This window comes from Gossypium hirsutum, chromosome A06, assembly GCF_007990345.1.
Source record: "Gossypium hirsutum isolate 1008001.06 chromosome A06, Gossypium_hirsutum_v2.1, whole genome shotgun sequence".
In the NCBI taxonomy this organism is placed as follows: Eukaryota; Viridiplantae; Streptophyta; class Magnoliopsida; order Malvales; family Malvaceae; genus Gossypium; species Gossypium hirsutum.
Genome location: NC_053429.1, coordinates 55,679,929 through 55,702,489, shown reverse-complemented (window position 1 = coordinate 55,702,489; position 22,561 = coordinate 55,679,929). Strand labels below are relative to the sequence as shown.

The 22,561-nt window shown below is 37.0% G+C and overlaps 1 protein-coding gene across 1 annotated transcript; it reads right to left on the bottom strand.

Moving 5' to 3' along the window:
* Positions 1 to 14,902: 14,902 nt before the first annotated feature.
* LOC107956666 (uncharacterized) lies at positions 14,903 to 15,614 on the bottom strand. Its single transcript, XM_016892251.1, has 2 exons — positions 15,405 to 15,614; positions 14,903 to 15,295 (listed from the first exon to the last, which is right to left on the bottom strand). Exons 1-2 carry the CDS (start codon positions 15,612 to 15,614, stop codon positions 14,903 to 14,905), a joined length of 603 nt encoding a protein of 200 aa, XP_016747740.1.
* Between the last annotated feature and the right edge of the window lie 6,947 nt (positions 15,615 to 22,561).

Sequence of the window (22,561 nt, the reverse complement as noted above, 5' to 3'; positions counted from 1 at the left end):
TTAAAAAGGACTAAATTGTAAAAGTTATAAATTAGTCATAAAAGGGTGATTTAGTGGAAATTGGGGGCTGCCATAGTTATGAAAATGATTCAGCTAGGCTTGAAATGCAAGGAAATTGAATAAAAATCATTTTACGAGCATTGGAGCATAAGTACAAATATGTAAAAGTTTAGGGGTCAAAATGCAAATTTATAAAAATATGATTTTTGGACCCATATGAATAATGTGACTAATTAGCAGGCTAAATGTGATATTATAGATAAAGGAAAACAAGATTCGGGCTTAGAACGAGGTTGAACAAGGTTAAGCACAAACTCGAAATAGATAGTCGTACTCGAAAGCGAGGTAAGTTCATATGTCAATGATAGTGCAACGATATTATTGTCCATACTTGAACTTAAATTGATGTGTTAGCATAGTGTGATGGATATTTATTTAGTTGATATAAATATTATATATTATAACAAATGCCTAAATATAATTATATGTAATACCATGTTTATTTCATGGACTAATGTCTAAATAAACATGGAAATGTGTTGAATTGGATGTACATTACATGATTAGCTATGCATAATGAGATACTTGATGAAAAGAGAAAATCCCGGTTGAATAAAAAGGGAAATCTAATGGATAAACCATGGCTTACATGACTTGAGATCCTGCATGTGTTGGAGAAAAGGATTTACCCCGTACGGGTAATTCGTTGATCTCAAATATAGTCTAGCCCGAACGGGTGTTCCTTGAGTGATTGAACCTCCCGAAGAATATGTGTGCATTAATGATTTAGCCCGGATGGGTAATCTGATTTGGATCTGAATTTCGCCTGGACTGGTAATCCCGACAATACTCTATGAGTTTATATTACGGGGGATTTAGCCTGGACTGGTAATCCCACCGTAAGATGTGAGGTTCGCGGGAGTGCGTACTCGAGATGATCACTTGTATGACTTGACGGTAAATGGATTATCCATCGAGATTTTTGAGAAATTCAACGAGTATTATAATGAATAATGCGATGAAAGTCCCAAGATGGGCGTGGTGATAAAGGTAAAGTTAATTGATATGCTACAGATATGTACAGGTATGTACAATGTACTTATAAGTGATGCCTTATTGAAATGTGATAAATGATGAGTAGGAAAATTCATTCATATGTATGTGTATACATGATAAACAAGTAAAAAGGTTTGAAAGATGAACCATCCTTATGCTTATGCTTATGAATTGTGTTGTAATATCATGTTAACTTACATTGTGTAATGAGATAGGGGTTTCATGAAATGATGAGTCCATGATCAATGAGCTTATGATAGTTACTATGAATTTGCACTGAAACAGTTTTGGATAGAAGCAATAGTCCGACTTTGAAAAATCACCATAAATAGTGAAAATTTAGTTAGAGACTGAATAAAATATAAAATTAAATCTTATTGGGTCTAGTTTTAGATAAAGGAAATGGTGCTAGTAAAGGAATCTCATATGACGAGATATTTGAATTCTAGTGAGACAGTGTTAGAATGAGTTTGGAATCCCCTGTTTTGACTTGGGAAAATCACTAGAAATTTTAAAACAATAATTATGAGTTAAATTAGTATCACTGAAATTCTTAATGAGTCTATTTTCAATAGAAAGAGACAGAAACATTATCCAAGACTTGTACAATGAGATAAATAAATTTTAGTGAAGAAAGGTCAAAGCTGTCAAACAGCAAAATGGGGGAAAATTTGAATAATAAACTGTACTTATTAGCTAGACCAAAAATTCTATAAATTTTATTGTAAGAAGATAAATGAGTCTAGTTTTAGGGAAAATTAGTGGATCTTAATTTGAAGTTTTGTAGCTCCAGATATAATTAAATTAGTAACTATGACTAGAGAAAACAACTTAACCAGAATATGAGTAAAAGTGTCATTATGATTGATTGCCTAAGGAAACATGTTGTTATAATGCTTATTATTTTCATATGGACTTACTAAGCTTTAAGCTTACTCCCTCCTCTCTATTTCCTTAGTGTTCTCAGGTTGGCTCGGGGTTGGAGATCGTCGGAGGAAGCTTCACACTCTCAAGCTATCAACTCCAAAGTATTGTCATACGTGTATTAAATACTATCAAATAAGTGGCATGTATAAGGACTAGTTTTTACATTAGATGTTGTTATGATTAGCCAAATGTACTGGCTTATATTGATCTATTTTATATAGCCATGAGACGTGGCTTATGATGGTTATGGCTTGTAAGCCTAATTATTCCTGCTATGGGTTAATGCATGTTATGTGATTATGATTGGTTGCAATGAATAATTAGTATAACACATGTATATTATGAATGTCCTAGAACCATTCGAGGTGGTCGTAGCCATGGAATGAGTATGTGGCCTTGTAGTAAGTTGATAATGATTAAACATGGACAATTGTAGAATGTGTAGAGATTAAATGCTGAGTAATAAACACATGTAAGACAATATGCAAATTATTTAGTTGAATCTTTCTCAAGGTCGATTAACCATTAAATTGATGCTATAAGTTGGGTCCATGATGTGTAAAGTATGGGAAAGAATTAAGGACAACATAAGGCTTGGAAGATAGCCTAAGTGTTGGCCACACGGGTAGAGACACGACCATGTGTCTCAGCTGTGTGGAGGACACGGTCTAGCACGCGGGCATGTGGCTTGACCGTGTGGATCAATCTGTTTGGGTGATGTCATAAACAGAGAGTTACATGGGCTGAGGATACGGGGGGTGTCCCAAGCCACACAGGCGTGTGTGACCACACGGCGCAACCCACACAGGCGTGTGACTCTCCCAAAGCAAGAAAATTGGTTAAGTTGTCAAAAGTTTTTTGAAAGTTCTCGGTTCAGTCCCGAACTACCCCGATGTATGTTATAGGCTTCGAAGGCCTGTATATGGGACGATATGCATGTGTTTGAGATGTTCTAATTTTGGACAAAAATTTTGTGGCCCGGTTTTACATGTTGTGAGTGTTTAAGACCTGTAACACCCCGAAACTTATCCCGGCGTCGGATATGGGTATGGAGTGTTATATTTAATGGTATCAGAGCTAAAGTTTAGTTAGTTTTTTCACTAACCTAGCCTACATGACAGTCTAGCTATACATGGCACAAACCCGTGATAGTGTGATGTGTCTTGACGCGAATGAGAATCATCCTTTTTGGACAAAGGTGCCCTCCAATCGAGCTATACCGACCATGTTCGATGAGAAGCTAAGGCATTCGGGTAATGTATAGTTATGATGAGCTAAAAATTAGAAAAGTATGAATAAAAGTTCATGATATGTACACGATAACATATGAGATTAAAGTTTAAACTGTGATGTATTTGTCCATGTTTGTTTGGCCTTTATAAAATGTTGTATGCCTGATTTGTTCGATTGAATGAATGAGATTAGTGAGCTGTCCAAAACCCATAGAATGCATACATAAATATACTTGTTTAAATAAGATAACTGAAAAGTTCTTGTCATACGAACGTGAATAAAAGTTTGCCTGAAGTGAATGATATGCTTATGAAAATGTTACTTTGATAATGAGCTAGTGATATATGTATATGAGTATGAGAAACAAATTAGGGATCTTACAACCCCACCCCCTTACCAGAGTCGTGTTTTGTGAAGGAATTTCACGAGATTCATATTGAATAAGTTCACAAGCATGATACAAAAGGGTTCAGCTATAGAATGATTATGGACATGATCAGAGATTAAATTGGATTGATAAGTAACGACAGGACTAGTAAGGAAAGATGTTGGGAAATGTATTAACTGGAAATTTCTTCAGAACTGAACTTCTTTAATGAAAAGCATAATGTGAGATTTAAAATAGTAGAAATAATTGAAGGAATAATGTTAAAAGGTAAGATACTGGATTATGGCAGTCTTTTTCGAGGTATTTTGTATGTTTAACTGTTCTCGAAAATATTTTTACGGTTACTGCCCTACTGATAAAATCCTTGTTTTATGGGAGTGCTTTCTAATCACAATGTATAGATAGAAGTATTGGTAGCCCGAGTGGTATATAATCTGTATTGCTCTATGTCTCTCTGGCATTGCATTACATTCCATCTAATGGGACTTTATGAAATAATATGCATGATGATATAAATCTGTTTCTCCTAATTGATGCTCTATTCAATATACATATAGGGGAAGGTATATTATCCTTATTGCATTTAATCCTAGTGGCTTGGATTGATGTATTCTTTTGGAATTCTTTTCTCTAAAGAATTATCAAAATCCTTCATATTTTTCTTATGAACATTTTTTTGGGTCTTTTATTATGATATGGTATTTTGGATTTATGTACCTTGGATATCTTTATCTTGGATTCCTATGTCTTGGATTTCTTTATTCTGGTTTTCTTGTTATCTTCATATCGTAAATTACCAATGATCACTCATATCCAAGGTATGTTCTTCAACTTAGATGACTATGTCGATTATGAACATGCTTCTGCCTTGATTATAGTAACGTGATGACCCCCGTATCTAGATTTCTCTAAATCTTTGTGTAAAGAACTGATATCAATAAAGGCATAAATGATGAAATTACAGTTTCAGTTTGTACGGTGGATTCCTTTCCTCGAGTAAGTTAATCAAAGTTAATGCATTCAATTGAGGCATTTTTGTTATCTTGAGCTAATGCAATTGAAATGGACTTTGGCTAGTATGATAAGTGAGCTTTGAATGGTTTCATGTCAAGCCATCCTATCAACTGAAAAAGAGGATCTCTTAAAATGTCATATATTGATGATTAATACCGACTTAGTGGTTCAAGTGGTATTGATTATTATTTGAAAGAGTAAATAAGGTATTCGTGTTTGGGAACAATATTTTACGTCTCTCCGGGTAAAAGATAGATAGTTTGAATGAAAAGTGTATATATCTTAGAAGACCTTGTTACGATTTAAAGCTGTTCTGAATGATAAAGTTTTTGTCTTGTGAAAGTTGAATGGTCCATTACATGTCATTAAAGCTTTGAATGAACGAGAGTGTTATTGACCAAACTCTTTGAACCGATGGGGTATGCGCTGAACAAAAACTTCTTGAATTTCAATAATGTGTTATTGAATAAATTGTGATGTGTTCTAAGTCAATAAAGCAATGGGATGGCTAATGTATCTACTGTCATAAAGGGAATTGAGTGAGATTGTGCAAATGACTTAAGTTGGTTATTGCCTGATCCCTGAGAAGGGAAAAATGTGGTTACAAGTACTTGAAATAAAAAAAACATTTCGGGCTTATGCTGAGAGTTTGCAAGAAAAATCACAGGAGTAATACATTGATGATCGAGTTTAGAACTCAACATTTCTGATCTTTGTAATTGAATACATGAAAGGTTATCAGGACTACTGCTGAACATCGGGTGATATCAGAACGATCTTCGTCAGTAGTGATAATAGAATGGAAATGAGAACGAGATGATTATGGATTTTTTGTCAAGATTTTTTTTATATTTGAAAAAGAAAAAGGATATATGGATTTCTGGTTGACTTATGATGAAATTCACAAATTGTTTTGGTAAATGTTAAATCTGCCAAACGGGTTAATGGAATCATGTATTTATGAGATTATCAGATTTCTCGGAAAGCTAGTCCTGGTTAATTGGATTGAGATCTGAACTTTTATATATCACGAGTTATTGGGAAAGCTAAATAAGACCCTGGATTTTAATGAAGGCTAAAGTAAAAGTTCTTTAGCACTAATTATGAGATAGTAAAGATTATGAGGAACTAAACCACTCTTCTGGTAAGATTTTTGGGGACTAAAATCCTTAAAGAGGGGAGAAATGTAACACCCTGAATTATGGCCTAGTCGGAACAGTGGTTCTGAGACTGCAAATCCAAAGTAGAAATTATTATTTTATGATTATTATAAGGTTTGTGATATGTTTACATGCTTGTGTGAAAATTTCATGAAGAAATTGTATGTCTAAGGTGCTCGATTAGATTTTAAGGACTAAATTGAATAAATTTCAAAATATGAGTTCTAGAAGTTTTTAGTATGAAATTGAATTGGATTTTTAATTAGAGGTCCTGAAATAGAAATTTGACCAAGTTCTAAAATTTTGGACAAAAATGGGTTTGGATGAATAAAATTTTAAAGAAAGGCTAAAATGGTATTTTGGTCATTTGGTCATTAAATGGACTAAAAGACAAAATAAAAGCCAAATTTCTTGTCCATCTTTTACTTATGGCCGAATATTGCATGGGAGAAGACATGGTTGGGGTGTTCAAGCTTCCAAGCTCAATAGTAAGTGCATTCAAGCCCCGTTTTTTATGTTCTTTACATTTTTGAAATCCCAGTAACATGCTCTACTCATTTCTACCATTATTTTGAGCTAGGTTTTATGTTTAAAAATTTAAAAATGAATGATATACATGTATTTCGATGTTTAATGGTAGAATATGAAGGCCCGGTATGTAATAAACGACTTTTTGCTAAGTGATTTTCGGTAAAAATGCTTAAAAAGGACTAAATCATAAAATTTATAAATTAGTCATAAAAAGGTGATTTAGAGGAAATTGGAGGCTACCATAGTTATGAAAATGATTCGGCTAGGCTTGAAATGCAAGGAAATTGAATAAAAATCATTTTACGAGCATTGGGGCATAAGTGCAAATATGTGAAAGTTTAGGGGTCAAAATGAAAATTTTTAAAAATATGATTTTTGGACCCATATGAATAATGTGACTAATTAGTAGGCTAAATGTGATATTATAAATCAAGCAAAACAAGATTCGGGCTTAGAACGAGGTTGAACAAGGTTAAGCACAAATCTAAATAAATAGTCGTACTCGAAAGCAAGGTAAGTTCATATGTCAATGATAATGCAAAGATATTATTGTTCATTCTTGAACTTAAGTTGATGTGTTAGAATAGTGTGATAGATATTTATTTAGTTGATATAAAGATTATATATTGTAACAAATGCCTAAATATAATTATATGCAATTCCATGTTTATTTCATGGACTAATGTCTAAATAAACATGGAAATGTGTTGAATTGGATGTACATTGCTTGATTAGCTATGCATAATGAGATACTTGATGAAAAGAGAAAATCCTGGTTGAATAAAAAGGAAAATCCGATGGATAAACCATGGCTTACATGACTTGAGATCCTGCATGTGTTGCAGAAAAGGATTTACCCCGGACGGGTAATCCGTTGATCTCAAATATAGTGTAGCTCAGACGGGTTTTCCTTGAGTGATCGAACCTCCCGAAGAATATGTGTGCATTAAGGATTTAGCTCAGACGGGTAATCCAATTAGGATCTGAAATTAGCCTAGACTAATAATCTTGACAATACTCTATATGTTTATATTACGGAGGATTTAACTTGGACTGGTAATCCCGCCGTAAGATGTGAGGTTCGTGGGAGTGCGTACTCGAGATGATCACTTGTATGACTTGACAGTAAATGGATTATCCATCGAGATTTTTGATAAATTCAATGGGTATTATAATGAATAATGCGATGAAAGTCTCGAGATGGGCGCGATGATAAAGGTAAAGTTAATTGATATGCTACAGATATGTACAGGTACGTACATTATACTCATAAGTGATGCCTTATTGAAATGTGATAAATGATGAGTAAGCAAATTCATTCATATGTATGTGTATACATGATAAACAAGTAAAAAGGTTTGAAATATGAGCCATCCTTATGCTTATGATTATGAATTGTGTTGTAATATCATGTTAACTTACATTGTGTAATGAGATATGGGTTTCATGAAATGATGAGTCCATGATCAATAAGCTTATGATAGTTACTATGAATTTGCACTGAAACCGTTTTGGACAGAAGCAATAGTCCGACTTTGAAAAATCACCATAAATAGTGGAAATTTAGTTAGAGACTGAATAAAATATGAAATTAAATCTTATTGGGTCTAGGTTCAGATAAAGGAAATGGGGCTAGTAAAGGAATCTCATATGACGAGATATTTGAATTCTAGTGAGACAGTGTCAGAATGAGTTTGGAATCCCCTATTTTGACTTGGGAAAATCACTAGAAATTTTAAAACAATAATTATGAGTTAAATTAGTATCACTGAAATCTTTACTGAGTCTATTTTCAATAGAAAGTGACGGAAACATTATCCAAGACTTCTACTATGAGATAAATAAATTTTAGTGAAGAAAGGTCAAAGCTGTCAAATAGCAAAATGGGGGAGAAATTGAATAATAAACTGTACTTATTAGCTAGACCAAAAATTCTATAAATTTTATTGTAAGAAAATAAATGAGTCTAGTTTTAGGAAAAATTAGCGGATCTTAATTTGGAGTTTTGTAGCTCCAGATATAATTAAATTAGTAACTATGACTCGAGAAAATAACTTAACCAGAATATGAGTAAAAGTGTCATTATGGTTGATTGCCTAAGGAAACATGTTGTTATAATGCTTATTATTTTCATATGGACTTACTAAGCTTTAAGCTTACTCCCTCCTCTCCATTTCCTTAGTGTTCTCAGTTCGGCTCGAGGTTGGAGATCATCGGAGGCAGTATTACACTATCAAGCTATTAACTCCAGAGTATTGTCATATGTGTATTAAACATTTTCAAGTGAGTGGAATGTATAAGGACTAGTTTTTACATTAAATGTTGTTATGATTAGCCAAATGTACCGGCTTATATTGATCTATTGTATATAGCCGTGAGACGTGGCTTATTATGGTTATGGCTTGTAAGCCTAATTATTCCTGCTATGGGTTAATGCATGTCGTGTGATTATGATTGGTTGCTATGAATAATTTGTATAACACATGTATATGATGAATGTCCTAGAACCATTCGAGGTGGTCGCGACCATGAAATGAATATGTGGCCTGGTAGTAAGTTGATAATGATTAAACATGGACAATTGTAGAATGTGTAGAGATTAAATTCTGGGTAATAAACGCATGTAAGACAATATGCAATTTATTTATTCGAATCTTTCTCAAGGTCGATTAACCATTAAATTGATGCTATAACTTGGGTCCATGATGTGTAAAGTATGGGAGATAATTAAGGACAACATAAGGCTTGGAAAATAGCCTAAGTGTTGGCCACAGGGGTAGAGACATGGCCATGTGTCTCAGCAGTATGGAGGACATGGTCTAGCATACAGGCGTGTGGATCAATTTGTTTGGCTGATGTTATAAACAGAGGGTTACATGACCTGAGGATACGGGTGTATCCCAAGCCACACGGGCGTGTGTGACCACATGGCCCAACCCACACGGGCATGTGACTCTTCCAAAGCAAGAAAATTGGTTAAGTAGTCAAAAGTTTGTCGAATGCTCTCGATTCAGTCCTAAACCACCCCGATGTATGTTATAGGCTTCGAAGGCCTATATAAGGGATGATATGCATGTGTTTGAGATGTTTTAATTTTGGGAAAAAATTTTGTGGCCGGTTTTTCATGTTGTGAGTGTTTAAGTCTAGTAACGCCTCGAACCTTGTCCCAGCGTCAGATACGGGTAAGGGGTGTTGCAGTATGAAATTGCATTTCAGTACTGCTTTTCACCCACAGACAGACGAACAATCCGAGCGGATTATTCAGATACTCGAGGATATGTTAAGATGTTGCATTCTTGAGTTTGAAGGTACATGAGAACAATATTTGCCATTGATTGAATTCGCATATAATAATAGTTTTCAATCAAGCATTAAAATGACATCGTACGAAGCCTTATATGGTAGAAAATGCCGTTCGCCATTGTATTGGTCAGAGGTTAGTGAGAATAAGATACACGGGGTTGATTTGATAAAAGAGACTGAACAGAAAGTAAAAGTGATTAAGGATAGTTTGAAAGCAGCTTCCGATCGTCAGAAATCTTACATAGATTTGAAATGAAAAGATATTGAATTTGAGATGAGTGATAAAGTGTTTTTGAAAGTCTCACCTTGGAAGAAAGTACTCCGAGTTGGTAGAAAATACAAATTGAGTCCGAGGTTCACCGAGTCGTATGAGATTATAGAGCGTATAGGGCCGGTTGCTTATAGATTGTTGCTGCCACCAGAGCTAGAAAAGATTCATGATGTGTTTCACGTATCGATGCTTCGACGATATAGATCTGATCCCTCGTATGTGATTTCTCTGTCTAAGATTGAGATTCAGTCTGATATGACTTATAAAGAAGAACCGATCCGTATCTTAGCACGTGAAGTTAAAGAATTGAGAAATAAGAAAATTTCGTTAGTAAAAGTATTGTGGCATTGACATGGTGTTGAAGAAGCTACGTGGGAGCTAGAAGATGCTATGAGACAACAATATTCGAATCTATTCAACGGTAAGATTTTTGGGGATGAAAATCCCCAAGGGGGAGAGTTGTAACAACTCGGGTTAGACCCTAGTCAAAATAGTGGTTTTGAGACTACAAATCTGAGTTAGAAAAATATTTTAATATTATTTTCTGTGTTTACAGAATATGTTTAAGCATGCGTGAAAGTTTCGTATAAAAATTTTATCATTTGAGTTCTTAATTTGATAAAAGGACCTAATCGCTTAAAATGCAAAAGTAGGGTTTCATATGTTAAAAGTGTCTATTTGCTATGTCTTTATAAAAGAGAGGTCCTTATGTTGTTAATAAACCATTTAGATTGTAAATGCACATTTATGGCCTTAATATTAATGTTTTATAAATTATTAAGCCAAGGGTAAAATGGTAATTGATGTATTAATGTTAATTAAATAAAACAAAGCATAAAATAAGGCTATTATCATCTAGTTTTTCCAAAAATCAAAGGAAAAAGAAAAGATAAAAACTTGCTAGAGTTCAGCTATGGTTTGGCTTGATTAAGGTTTGTGTTTTGTTCGGTTTTTGATAATTTCTATGTTTTTGTGGTCATTGCTTAGTAATCTATCAAGCCATGTCTCAATTTCTAGTTTTTTTGATGATTTTGAGTTGATCCATTGATGAAATTGTGAGCTTTATGTTGTTAGATGATGAAAAATGAAAGATATGTGATAGATAAATATGTTTTGTCTTTGAATTTTTGATGAATTTGAGTATTTTGGGCTAAATTGTGAAAATGATAAATTAAGGGACTAAAATGTGAAATAAATGAAATATGTGGGCTTATATGAACTCTATGAAAATTTGGCTAAGCATGTGTATAAGGAAATTTTGTGTATTTTGTGATTTTATGAATTAGGGACTAAAGTGTTAAAATGTGAAAATGTGAGGGCTAATTTGTAAAATGCCCTAAATATGTGTATATGGATTGAATGGAATGATTTTTTTGAATAAAAGGGTTAATTTTGAATACATATAAATCAAGAAAAGAGGAATTTGAATTTAGATCGAGGGAGATCAAAGGTTATCGAGTAAACGGTCCAAATTGTCAATTCCGAATACGAGGTAAGTTTGTACGTGATAAATGATTTTACAGTTATGTTTTAATGCTTTGATAATGCATAAATTGTATATATTTGACTATGGTTTGAGCACAATGATAAATCGACTATGTTTGGCACTAAGTTTGCGATTTGAAATAGCTTCGACGATAAATAGCACTAAGTGTACGAATTGGAATAGCTTTGGCTATATGAGGCACTAAGTGTGCGATACCGAGATAGTTTTGGTTATTTGAGATGGCACTAAGTGTGTGGGAATGTTACAACTTTAGCTAATCATTAAAGCACTAAGTGTGCGAATTCTTAAAGCATGAAAGACTTCCAAATGAATTAATGTATTTGAACGAGAGGTGAGAATGAAATGAAGAAATATGGGAAAGTTCAGGTATGTACGATATCTATGTGGTCGATGATACTATGTGTATGAAGCTTGATGAATTTGTATGAACAAATTAAATGTGATGGAATAGAATTGATAGATGATTTGTGAACTACTAAGTGTTTATTATTTGATGTTTTGTATTATATTAACTATTGATTATAGTTGGTACGAACTTACTAAGCTATGAAGCTTACCGTGTGAAATGTTCTCTGTTTTACAGTGTTATAAAGCTAGCTCAAAACTGGCGATCATTAGTGACTGATTCACACTGTCGGACATCTATTTTGGTACCATTTTGAGAGTTGTATATATGGTATATGGCATGTATAGGCTAGAAGTGTTTGAATATGTTTTGTAATGTGTATATCATGCCATGTGATATGGCTAGATTATGGTTGAACGTATGGTTTGATTTTGATATATGATATGTTTGGTGTATATATATGACCTAATGAGAAATGGTCAATTTGGTAAGTTGGTTGTAACACCTCAAACTCGGCTAGACGTGATGGCCGAATTTGGCATGTCACATCGAAGTGTCTTTCGAAAATTGATCTTTTCAGTAAGAATCTGTTACTGAATTTAAATCCTTTCATTATTATTTTTAAAAAGATAGTTCTCGTCAAAATGTTTACCAATTTGTTTAATATAAGAAATCAAAAGCCCAATTAAAACTTAAAACCCACAAACGGCCGTATTACAAAATTAAAACCCAAAAGTGAAACATAAATTAAATAAAGTCTAGTGCAAGACACAGCAGTAGTGTGGCCACCTCCAAGTCCCTCATAGCACCAAATCGTCTAAGGCTGGGGTTTACCTGTACAGACAGAAAGAAAGGGTGAGTTTATGAAAACTCAGTGTGTAACCCCCTATCAGTCGAGCAGTAAACAGTGCATGCAGTAATAGTCTGGGCTTGAGCCCTATTCAGTATTTGTATAGTGTGGGCCATAGCCCTATACAGTAACAGTGTGGGCTTAAGCCTAATACAGTATCAGTACGTGCAGTCATGTAACCCACCCTAATCCAACCAACACACCATCCGTACCAACCAACACACCATGTGGGGATTAAATCGACCCACCCAGTTGACACACCAATATCGCAGCGAAGCTGCTAACAGTAACGCAGCAAAGCTTCTAATAACAGTAAATGTAGCAAAGACACCAGAGCAGTAACCATGTGGCAAAGCCACTAATATAATACTTCCTCCAAATTTGAAACCAAACCCATGCAGTATGTCGTGTCATAAACATTACGTGTATGCAGTATGTCATACTCAAACCAGTTATATAAATGTCATAAACACATCAATTAACCTACCCCTAAGGGTATAATGGTCATTTCGTCGGTTGAGGGTAAAATAGTAATATTACCCCTCAAGGGTATTTCAGCCATTTAACTACTTCTGGTGTCTCGGTACAAATAACGACCCTTCAAAAGGTCTACAGTCATCTCTAACGACTCAGACAACCCATATCGCCAAAACAATGTAAATGGGCCCAAGTAGGCCTATGCACTGGTGTGGCCCATTTAGCCCAAATTCAGTCGCAACTGTGTGATCACCAAAGCCCACTCCATTATTTGTCACTTACCGCAAATATTATCCATGTGGGGCCCATGAGCCCTTCAGGCCCACACGGCCCATCTCGGCCCAACGAGGCGCATAACGGCCTAAGCCTACAAGAACACTCATGGTGGCCTTTACAGTTTGTCGCCCATGATTTGTGGGCTCGATTCACTACACGAGCGTTTGCACGCTCGTGAGGCCTCAAATGCCGAAGTTTCGACTTTTCTGCTTTTGCTGGTTCACAGTAGCATCGTGGTGTGAATAGACACCTTTATCCAACGTTTTGACAGTAGCACAATTGGGTGTACGATTACACATCTAATTATGAAAGCGAACTGTGCTCAAAGTAACCTTGTACCTAAATTAAACCAATAATATCCGGTTAGAAACTTAACTCATAACACTAATGAAATCTAACGGAATTCCAAATCAAATACGATACCTCTACCAACAACAAAAGCGATCACCTCTTCAGTTCACAAGCGAAGCACCAATCACCCTTGGCCACAACCTACACAAGAACCCCTTTGTTCTTTAGATTCACACAAGCCATACGATATCATTAAAATAAGAACTTTATACCCCATTCTCCTCCACTTACTAGACTGCAGAACCAAATAACGATAAAAGGAGTAGCGTACACGAGTCGAGAGTCGGTTTAATCCGAAGAGTATACCAAAATAATATAGTTGGTGCGAAAAGGAGAAAGAAAAGACAGAGAAGAGAACAAGATAGGTTCGGCTAAGGAAAACTGAAAGAGGGAATTGTGAGAGAAAAGAGATCAAATCGGCAAAAGATGAGGAAGGATGAGAAGAGAGTAGAGGGAAGAGAGAAACAGCCACAGTAGAAAAGGGAGAGAAGCAATGTTTAGTAGAAAAGAATAAGACCAATTGAAAATAATACCTCTTCGGCCAAAGAAAAACAAGAAAAGAAAGGCAAACAACTGAAAGAGAAATAATAACGCGAGCGGATGCAACAGAGTACCGAAATTAAATTAGGATAATTCGGCCTCTTGCACACTATCAAAACGTCTCAACCTTTTTCCCAACTGAAAACAAGGGAGCCTTAGTGTTCCATTCGGTCACAACCTCCTACCATAATCACATCCCTTGATTTTCTCCAAATATCTCTCCCTTTATCCCTCCACTATTTACTCCACAAATCACTCTAACCCCCCATTCAAATTCCTCATGACCAATTCAAACTTAGAGTCTCAATCCAACTCCACCACTCACACAGCCAAGGAATAAAATAAATACTCCTTGTGCATAGAGTGACTCGAACTCAAGCTCCCTTGCCACCTTAATGACGCTACAACCACTGGACTACAAGCTCACTTGTGACATAAATCTACCACAACTATTTATAAAGCCCATGTGTCAGTACCTAGATTCTTTTAAGAGCTACAAAAGAAGAAGCTTGAACCCAAGACTTCTCAAACACTCCAAAACACACCCAAATCATTAAACCAGTAAAGTAAACTTGGAATTTATGCCAAAACACGTAAAATTACAAACCCTAGATTTTTGGGACATTACAACTCTACCCCCTAAAAGAAATTTCGGCCTCAAAATTTACCTGGTTAGAATAAGTTAGGGTATTGTTGTCGCATTGTCTCCTTTGGTTCCCATGTAGCTTCTTCTGAACCGTGATTACACCATAGCACTTTTACCAGTGGAATGGATTTCCTCCTTAATAGCTTAACGTCACAATCCAGTATCTGCACCGGTTCTTCCTCGATAGTTAAATCAGGTCTAATCTCAATTTTCTCAACTGGCACTATATGTGAGGGATCAGAGTGATATCGCCTCAACATGGAGACGTGCAACACATCATGAATTCTATCTAATTTAGGAGGCAACTCGAGTTGATAGGCGACCGGTCCTACACGGTTCAACACTCGGTAAGGTCCGATGAATCTAGGGCTTAGTTTGCCTTTCCGTCCAAATCTCAAAATTTTCTTCCATGGTGAGACCTTCAGAAAGACATAATCCCTTACAGAGACCGATCTCTTTACACCTTAAGTCTGCATAATACTTCTGCCTATCAGATGTTTCCTTTAATTGACCTCGAATCTACTTAACCTTTTCTTCGATATCAAAAACCAACTCTGGCCCCAGATTTCGCTGCTCACCTAGCTCAGTCCAACGTGTAGGAGTACGACATCTACGACCATACAATGCCTCGTACGGTGCCATTTGACTGGATTGATAGTTGTTGTTATATGCGAACTCTATTAACGGCAAGTAGTCCTCCCAGCTGCCTCGAAAATCCAGTACACAACATCTTAACATGTCTTCCAGTATTTGAATCACCCTCTCCAACTAACCATCTGTCTGAGGATGGAACACAGTACTGAAGTCCAACCTCGTACCCAAAGCCTCGTGTAACTTCTTCCAGAACTAAGATGTGAATCTAGGGTCACTGTCTGAAATGATAGAAACTGGTACCCCATGCAATCTTACAATATCAACCACGTACAATCTAGTCAATTTCTGTAGCGAATACTCAGTGTGGACCAGTATAAAGTGGGCAAATTTAGTCAATCAGTGCACAATAACCCAAACCAAATCCTTCTTAGTTGGCTTTAAGGGTAGCCCACTCACAAAATCCATGGATACCCTCTCCCACTTGTAGAGTGGAATCTTTCCTGGCTGTAGTACCCTAGAAGGCAGTTGATGCTTAGACTTAACTTGCTGGCATGTCAAGCACTTACCCACGAAATCAGCAGCCTCGTGCTTAAGCCCTGGCCACCAGTACAGCTCACGAAGATCTCGATATAACTTATTTTCACTAGGATCCATAGCATACGGACTATTATGCGCTACCTGCAGTATAGATTACCTCAAATCAAAATCCCTCAGTATACAAACTCTCCCACGGAAACATAGCACTCCCTCAGTATTTAGCCCAAAAACTGCAATCTCACCATTCTCAAACAATTGGAAACGAGGCACCAATGACTCATCCAACAACTATTTCTCCTTAATTTGACCAGTCCAGGTCGGTCTCACTTGAAGCTCAACCAACAAGCTACCATCATCAAATAGGCTGAGACGAGCAAACATTGCTCACAAATCAGATACAAACCTACGGCTCAGTACGTCAGCTACCATGTTAGCCTTACTAGGGTGGTACTTAATTGAACAATCATAATCCTTAAGCAACTCTATCCACCTTCGTTGCCTAAGTTTCAACTCCTTCTGAGTAAGGAGGTACTTGAGGCTTTTATGATCTGTGTAAATAGTTGTCTTCTCACCGTATAAGTAATGCCTTCAAATCTTCATTGTGAAAACCACCGCAGCTAACTCCAAGTCGTGAGTGGGGTAATTCACCTCGTGAGGCTTAAGCTGACAAGATGCATAAGCAACCACCTTACCCTCTTGCATCAACACACAACCCAATCCAATGTGCGACGCATCACTGTAGACAGTGAATTCCTTCCTAGACTCTGGTTGTTTTAAGACAAGGGCCTTAGTCAGAACTTTCTTCAGTTTCTCAAAACTCTCTTACTGCTTATCTGTCCAATTAAATGGTACCCCTTTACACAGTAACTTAGTCAGAGGTGTCGCAATCAGTGAAAACCCCTCAACAAAACATCTGTAATACCCAGTCAGACCCAGAAAGCTTCGAATCTTAGATACCATCTTTGGTGGTTTCCAATCCAATACAGCTACAATTTTTGAGGATCAACCCTAATCCCCTTGGCAGGCACTACATGGCCCAGAAGTGTCACTTCTCGCAGCCAGAACTCACACTTGCTGAACTTTACGTAAAGCTGCTTTTCCCTCAAAATTTGCAAAATAATTCGAAGAGGTACATCGTGGTCCACCTCAATTCTTGAATACACTAGGATATCGTTTATAAACACAACTATGAATCGATCCAAATAGGGCAGGAATACTTGGTTCATCAAATCTATGAAAGTTGCTGGTGCATTTGTCAACCCAAATGGCATCACTAGAAACTCATAGTATCCATAACGAGTACTAAACGTAGTCTTATGCACATCAGCCTCCTTAACCTTTAGCTGATGGTACCCAGATCGAAGATCTATCTTGGAGAAAACCAAAGCTCTTCGCAGTTGGTCAACAGATCATCTATCCTTGGTAAAGGGTACTTGTTCTTGATAGTCAGATTGTTCAGTTGATGATAATTGATGCACATGCGCATGGATCCATCCTTCTTCTTCACGAATAACACTGGTGCTCCCTATGGGGACACACTCGGTCGAATGATTCCTCGATCCAGTAGCTCTTGAATTTGAGCCTTTAGCTCCACTAGCTCATTCGGTGCCATCCTATAGGGGGCAATAGACACCGGAGCTGTTCCAGGTAGGAGTTCAATACCGAATTCAACCTCACAATTTTGAGGCAACCCAAGAAGCTCTTTAGAAAATACAGTCGAAAACTCCTTAACAGTTCTGACATCTCCAACAGAAGGACTTTTAGAATCAGAAATGCTGACATAAGTTAAAAAAGTCTCGCAACCCTTGCGAACCAGTTTCTCGGCCCTTAACGTTGAAATTATGTTAGACAGATAATCTCTTCGGTCCCCTATCACAGTTACCTCATCATCCTCAGTAGACTTCAACACCATACGCTTAGCAGCACAGTCCAATTTCGCATGGTGTTTCACTAGCCAATCCATGCCCATATAATATCAAATTCTCCAAACGGCAGTTCCATTAAATCCGCCGGAAAGATAACCCCTTAGACCTCTAAGGGCACGCCTCTGAACAACTTATTCACCATAACGTCTGTTCTAGTGGACTCAACACAGTCATCTCACTAATAGTATTTTCAAACTGAATACCCAGCGTCCCAGACACAGTGCATGTAACATACGAGTGTGTAGACCCAATGTCAGTTAAAGCAATGTATGGTACATTATAAATTATAAACGTAGCAGTTATGACGTCAGGGGCGTCACCATCCTCTCAGCGACGAGCAGCATAAACCAAGGCTGGCTATCTCGCCTCAGTGTTACCAGCACCTCTACCCGGTACTCCAGGACCTCGTCCCAAACCATTTCCACCCCTGGCCTGTCCATGGCCTCTTGGTGGCTGCTGACCACCTCTCCCTGGCTGAACTTGGCCTTGACCTACAGCTTGCATCTGAATAGGCCTCTGAGTAGTTTTTAACCTGATGATCCATGGACCCACACCGGAAGCACGCCCCAGTTCGTTTCCAACACTCACCCTGGTGAGCTCTTCCACAATCAGCGCAAGGCTGTGGTCTTGCAGCAATAACAGGAACCGCTTAGACTGGCCCTCTTCATAGGCCTTCCAGAAGAACCTGAGGGTCCAAAATCCCTCTTATTTCTTCCCCTATCTTTATCGCGGTTCTGGCACTCAAAGCGCTTCACATCCTCAGTAATTCTTGCTTTCTCAATAAAGGTAGAAAATTCTCGCTCCCTCTGCAGAGCTATCAGCACACGTAACTCATCCTGAAGGCCATCCTCGAACTGCACACAGCGTTCGTACTCAGTTGCGACTATCCCGCGAGCATGCCGACTCAGTTGCAGAAACTCTGCCTCGTACTCTGCCACAATCTTATTCACCTAGGTCAAGTTCAAAAATTCCTTCCTTCGGGCGTCCACATAACTTGCGCCCACATACTTCCCTGAAAAGGCTACTTTGAAGAAATCCCATGTTAAACGGTCGGCATGCGTACCCTCTCTCACTGAGCCACCATTGGTAGGCCTCATCTTGCAGTAAAGACACTGCTCCTTTTAATTTTTGCTCCACAGTATAGTCAAGGTCATCCATTATCCGCTCGGTAGCCTTCAACCAATACTCTGTCACATTTGGAGCTGCACCAGAAACAACCCTAAAGATTTCCGCTCCATTAGACTAGAGTCGCTCAAAAATTAACCCTCGTCCCACCGATCCAGTACTCACTCCAGCAACCCTTTCAAGAACAAATAACATTGCTTGGGATAGAGCATCATCCCCAGGTGCTTGGTCATAAGACCCTGTCTCAGTTACTGGTGAGGCTGGTGCCTCCCTAGCAAGCATGTGACTCGATGCTGAAGACCCAGCTCTAGCACTTCCCCGGCCTCTATTGATGCAATGTGTACCCTTTCCACGAGTACCTCTTGTGCTCATTTTGATAGTGAATTATCTTATTTAAAGTCTTATGAATCAGTTTATAATTTCAGTAACTATTAATAATGTGTTATGAACGAAAATAATTAGGGTTTGTTTCCGCAGAGCAGAATCTTACTACAGTTTTCAGTCTTCTATAGTCTCAATTTACTCTAATTAAAGAGTTTCAGTGTAGTCCTACTACTTGTAGTAGTCCCACAGTAATACATTTTAGTCCATAACAATAAACAGCGCCAGAAAACTTACAGATTTGGTGCCGGAGACTCGTTGTGCCACATTTCCAATCACAATGTTTAAAATTCAAATTTTCAAAAAACCCATTCCACAATTGAGTTTTGCAACCTGACTCTGATACCACTAAATGTAACACCCCAAACCCGGCCTAGACGTTATGGCCGAATCTAGTGTGTCACATCAAAGTGCCTTTCGAAAATTGATCTTTTCGGTAAGAATCCATTACTGAATTTAAATCCTTTTATTATTATTTTAAAAAAAATAGTTCTCGTCAAAACGTTTACCAATTTGTTTGACTTTGGTATTTTTATTCAACTTAAACTGCGGAAGCATTTCAAAAACTTTGATGTTCAAAGCTCGTGTTCTTTAGAAAATCGTGATGTTTTGGAAACTCGTTTTATCCTAGACTAGCTGTTTAATATAAGAAATCAAAAGCCCAATTAAAACTTAAAACCCAAAAACGGCCGTATTACAAAATTAAAACCCAAAAGTGAAACATAAATTAAATAAAGTCTAGTGCAAGACACAACAGTCGTGTGGCCACCTCCAAGTCCCTCATAGCACCAAATCATCTAAGGCTGGGGTTTACCTGTACAGACAGAAAGAAAGGGTGAGTTTACGAAAACTCAGTGTGTAACCCCCTATCAGTCGAGCAGTAAACAGTGCATGTAGTAATAGTCTGGGCTTGAGCCCTATTCAGTATTTGTATAGTGTGGGCCTTAGCCCTATACAGTAACAGTGTGGGCTTAAGCCCAATACAGTATTAGTACGTGCAGTCATGTAACCCACCCTAATCCAACCAACACACCATCCGTACCAACCAACACACCATGTGGGGATTAAATCGACCCACCCAGTTGACACACCAATATTGCAGCGAAGCTGCTAATAATAACGTAGCTGTGACAACCCTAAATTGACCCTAGTCGGAAAGCAGTTTTGGGACCGCTAAACCGAATCACCGAAGTATTTGAATATAATATTTATTGTCTAAAATATGTAGATATGAATGTGTGAAAGTTTTAAGCTTCGATTTAGTCGATTGCATGTGAATTTAGTTAATAGGACTTAGGTGTGACACTTTTGAAATGTGATAGGTTAATCTATAAGGATCTAATAGTGCATGATGTCAAAAAAAGTGTACTTGCATGTCAAATTAGGCAAATCTTCGATAGTGGCCAGCCATGGTATGGGCTATTAATGGTAATATGTATTTTTCTATTAACATTTTTTAGTTACAAAATAAAATAATGAATTAAGAATAATAAAACATGAGGTGAGTGGGAGGAGAAACCAAAGTTGTTTCATCCTTGCTCCTCCATTGCCGTGACTTGAGGGAAGAAGAAGAAAAGAATTCTCTTGCTTCATGTTCGGTTGGTTGATGATTAGGAAGAGGTAAGTTTGATGTTATTCCATGAAATTCATGCATATTTTTAGTTGTTAGTTTGAATTCTACCTAGCCCATGGTTTAAATCTTTGCTATTTGATGGAGATGATACTCGGCCATGGATGTTGTCTTTCTTGGTTGGTGTTTGATGTTGTGTTGATGAGGTATGAAGATGATAGAGTTTGAGTGCTTAACAAAAAGGATTGGATGTGAGTGTGTGTGAGAATTTGAAAAGGATGGGTCTTAGCAACTTCATGAAGTGTTCGGCCATGGTGCTAAAATGTTGTATTGTGTTTAAACTTAGAATTTTTAGTTATATGGTTAGTATAGGTATGGATAACCGAATATGAGAGCATGAATAGATGAAGAGTTTTGTAATTATAAAAAAAATGGGTTAATTGATATGTGGTAAATGTTAAGTGTTAAATGAAATGGAAATGATATCATATTGGAATATGTATACTCGACCACATGAATGAATACATAGATTGGTGTTGCATGTATTCGGCTATAGGTAAGCATATTGATGATTCTATCTTGACTTAGATAATCGGCTAAAGGAGAATATTAGCTAATATGCTGAATTTGATTCATGATTTCATATATATGACTCTAATGTCTAATATATGTATGGGCTAAGTACCTTGAATTTCTCTTGATGTTCAAGACGATTAAATCAATTTATTTGTTAAATTAAGCTCAAGAGCAAAGGGGAACTAAATCCGATAAAGGAAAGGAAAAAGTAATTGAATAGCCGTTGAAGTCGTTCGACAACATCCGAGGTAAGTCTTCGAGTAATGGAACTTAGTTTATGATTTGTTTAAGTCATGACACATAAGCATAAAAAATAAACAGTGATATAATGATTCTACTTGAGTTATATATTGAGGTAATTAGTTTATACTTATGACGGGCAGCCGAATGTGTATAGAGATCATGTTATGAAGTAAATCAAAATCATGCTCATTGTATGTGGCTATTGAGCCGAAAATGGTAATGGTTGATAAGTGTCTTGTGTTTGAGTTCTAGTAATGAAAATGAAATATAGATGTGTTATGATTTATTGATATATGTGCATGATTATTCGAATGATAACCGGACTAAGATCCGAAGGCATTTGTTCTAGTGATTATATCCGGGCTAAGTCCCGAAGGCATTTGTGCTAGTGATTATATCCGGGCTAAGTCCCGAAGGCATTTGTGCTAGTGACTATATCCGGGCTAAGTCCCGAAGGCATTTGTGCTAGTGACTATGTCCGGGCTAAGTCCCGAAGGCATTCGTGCGAGTTGCTATATCCGGCTAAATTCCGAAGGTACTTGGGTTTGGAAATGAGCGATCTTGCTGTAATAATTTCAATTAATACGCTCACAAAATCCAAACGATAAGGTATGTTTCGTATATGCATCGGAAAAGTTGATTCCTTTTTAATAGTATTCGCTCAATTGATTAACAATCTTCCGGACTTTAGATAGGTTTGATTCCCTGTGTATGAATATAATGGTTGAAGCGTG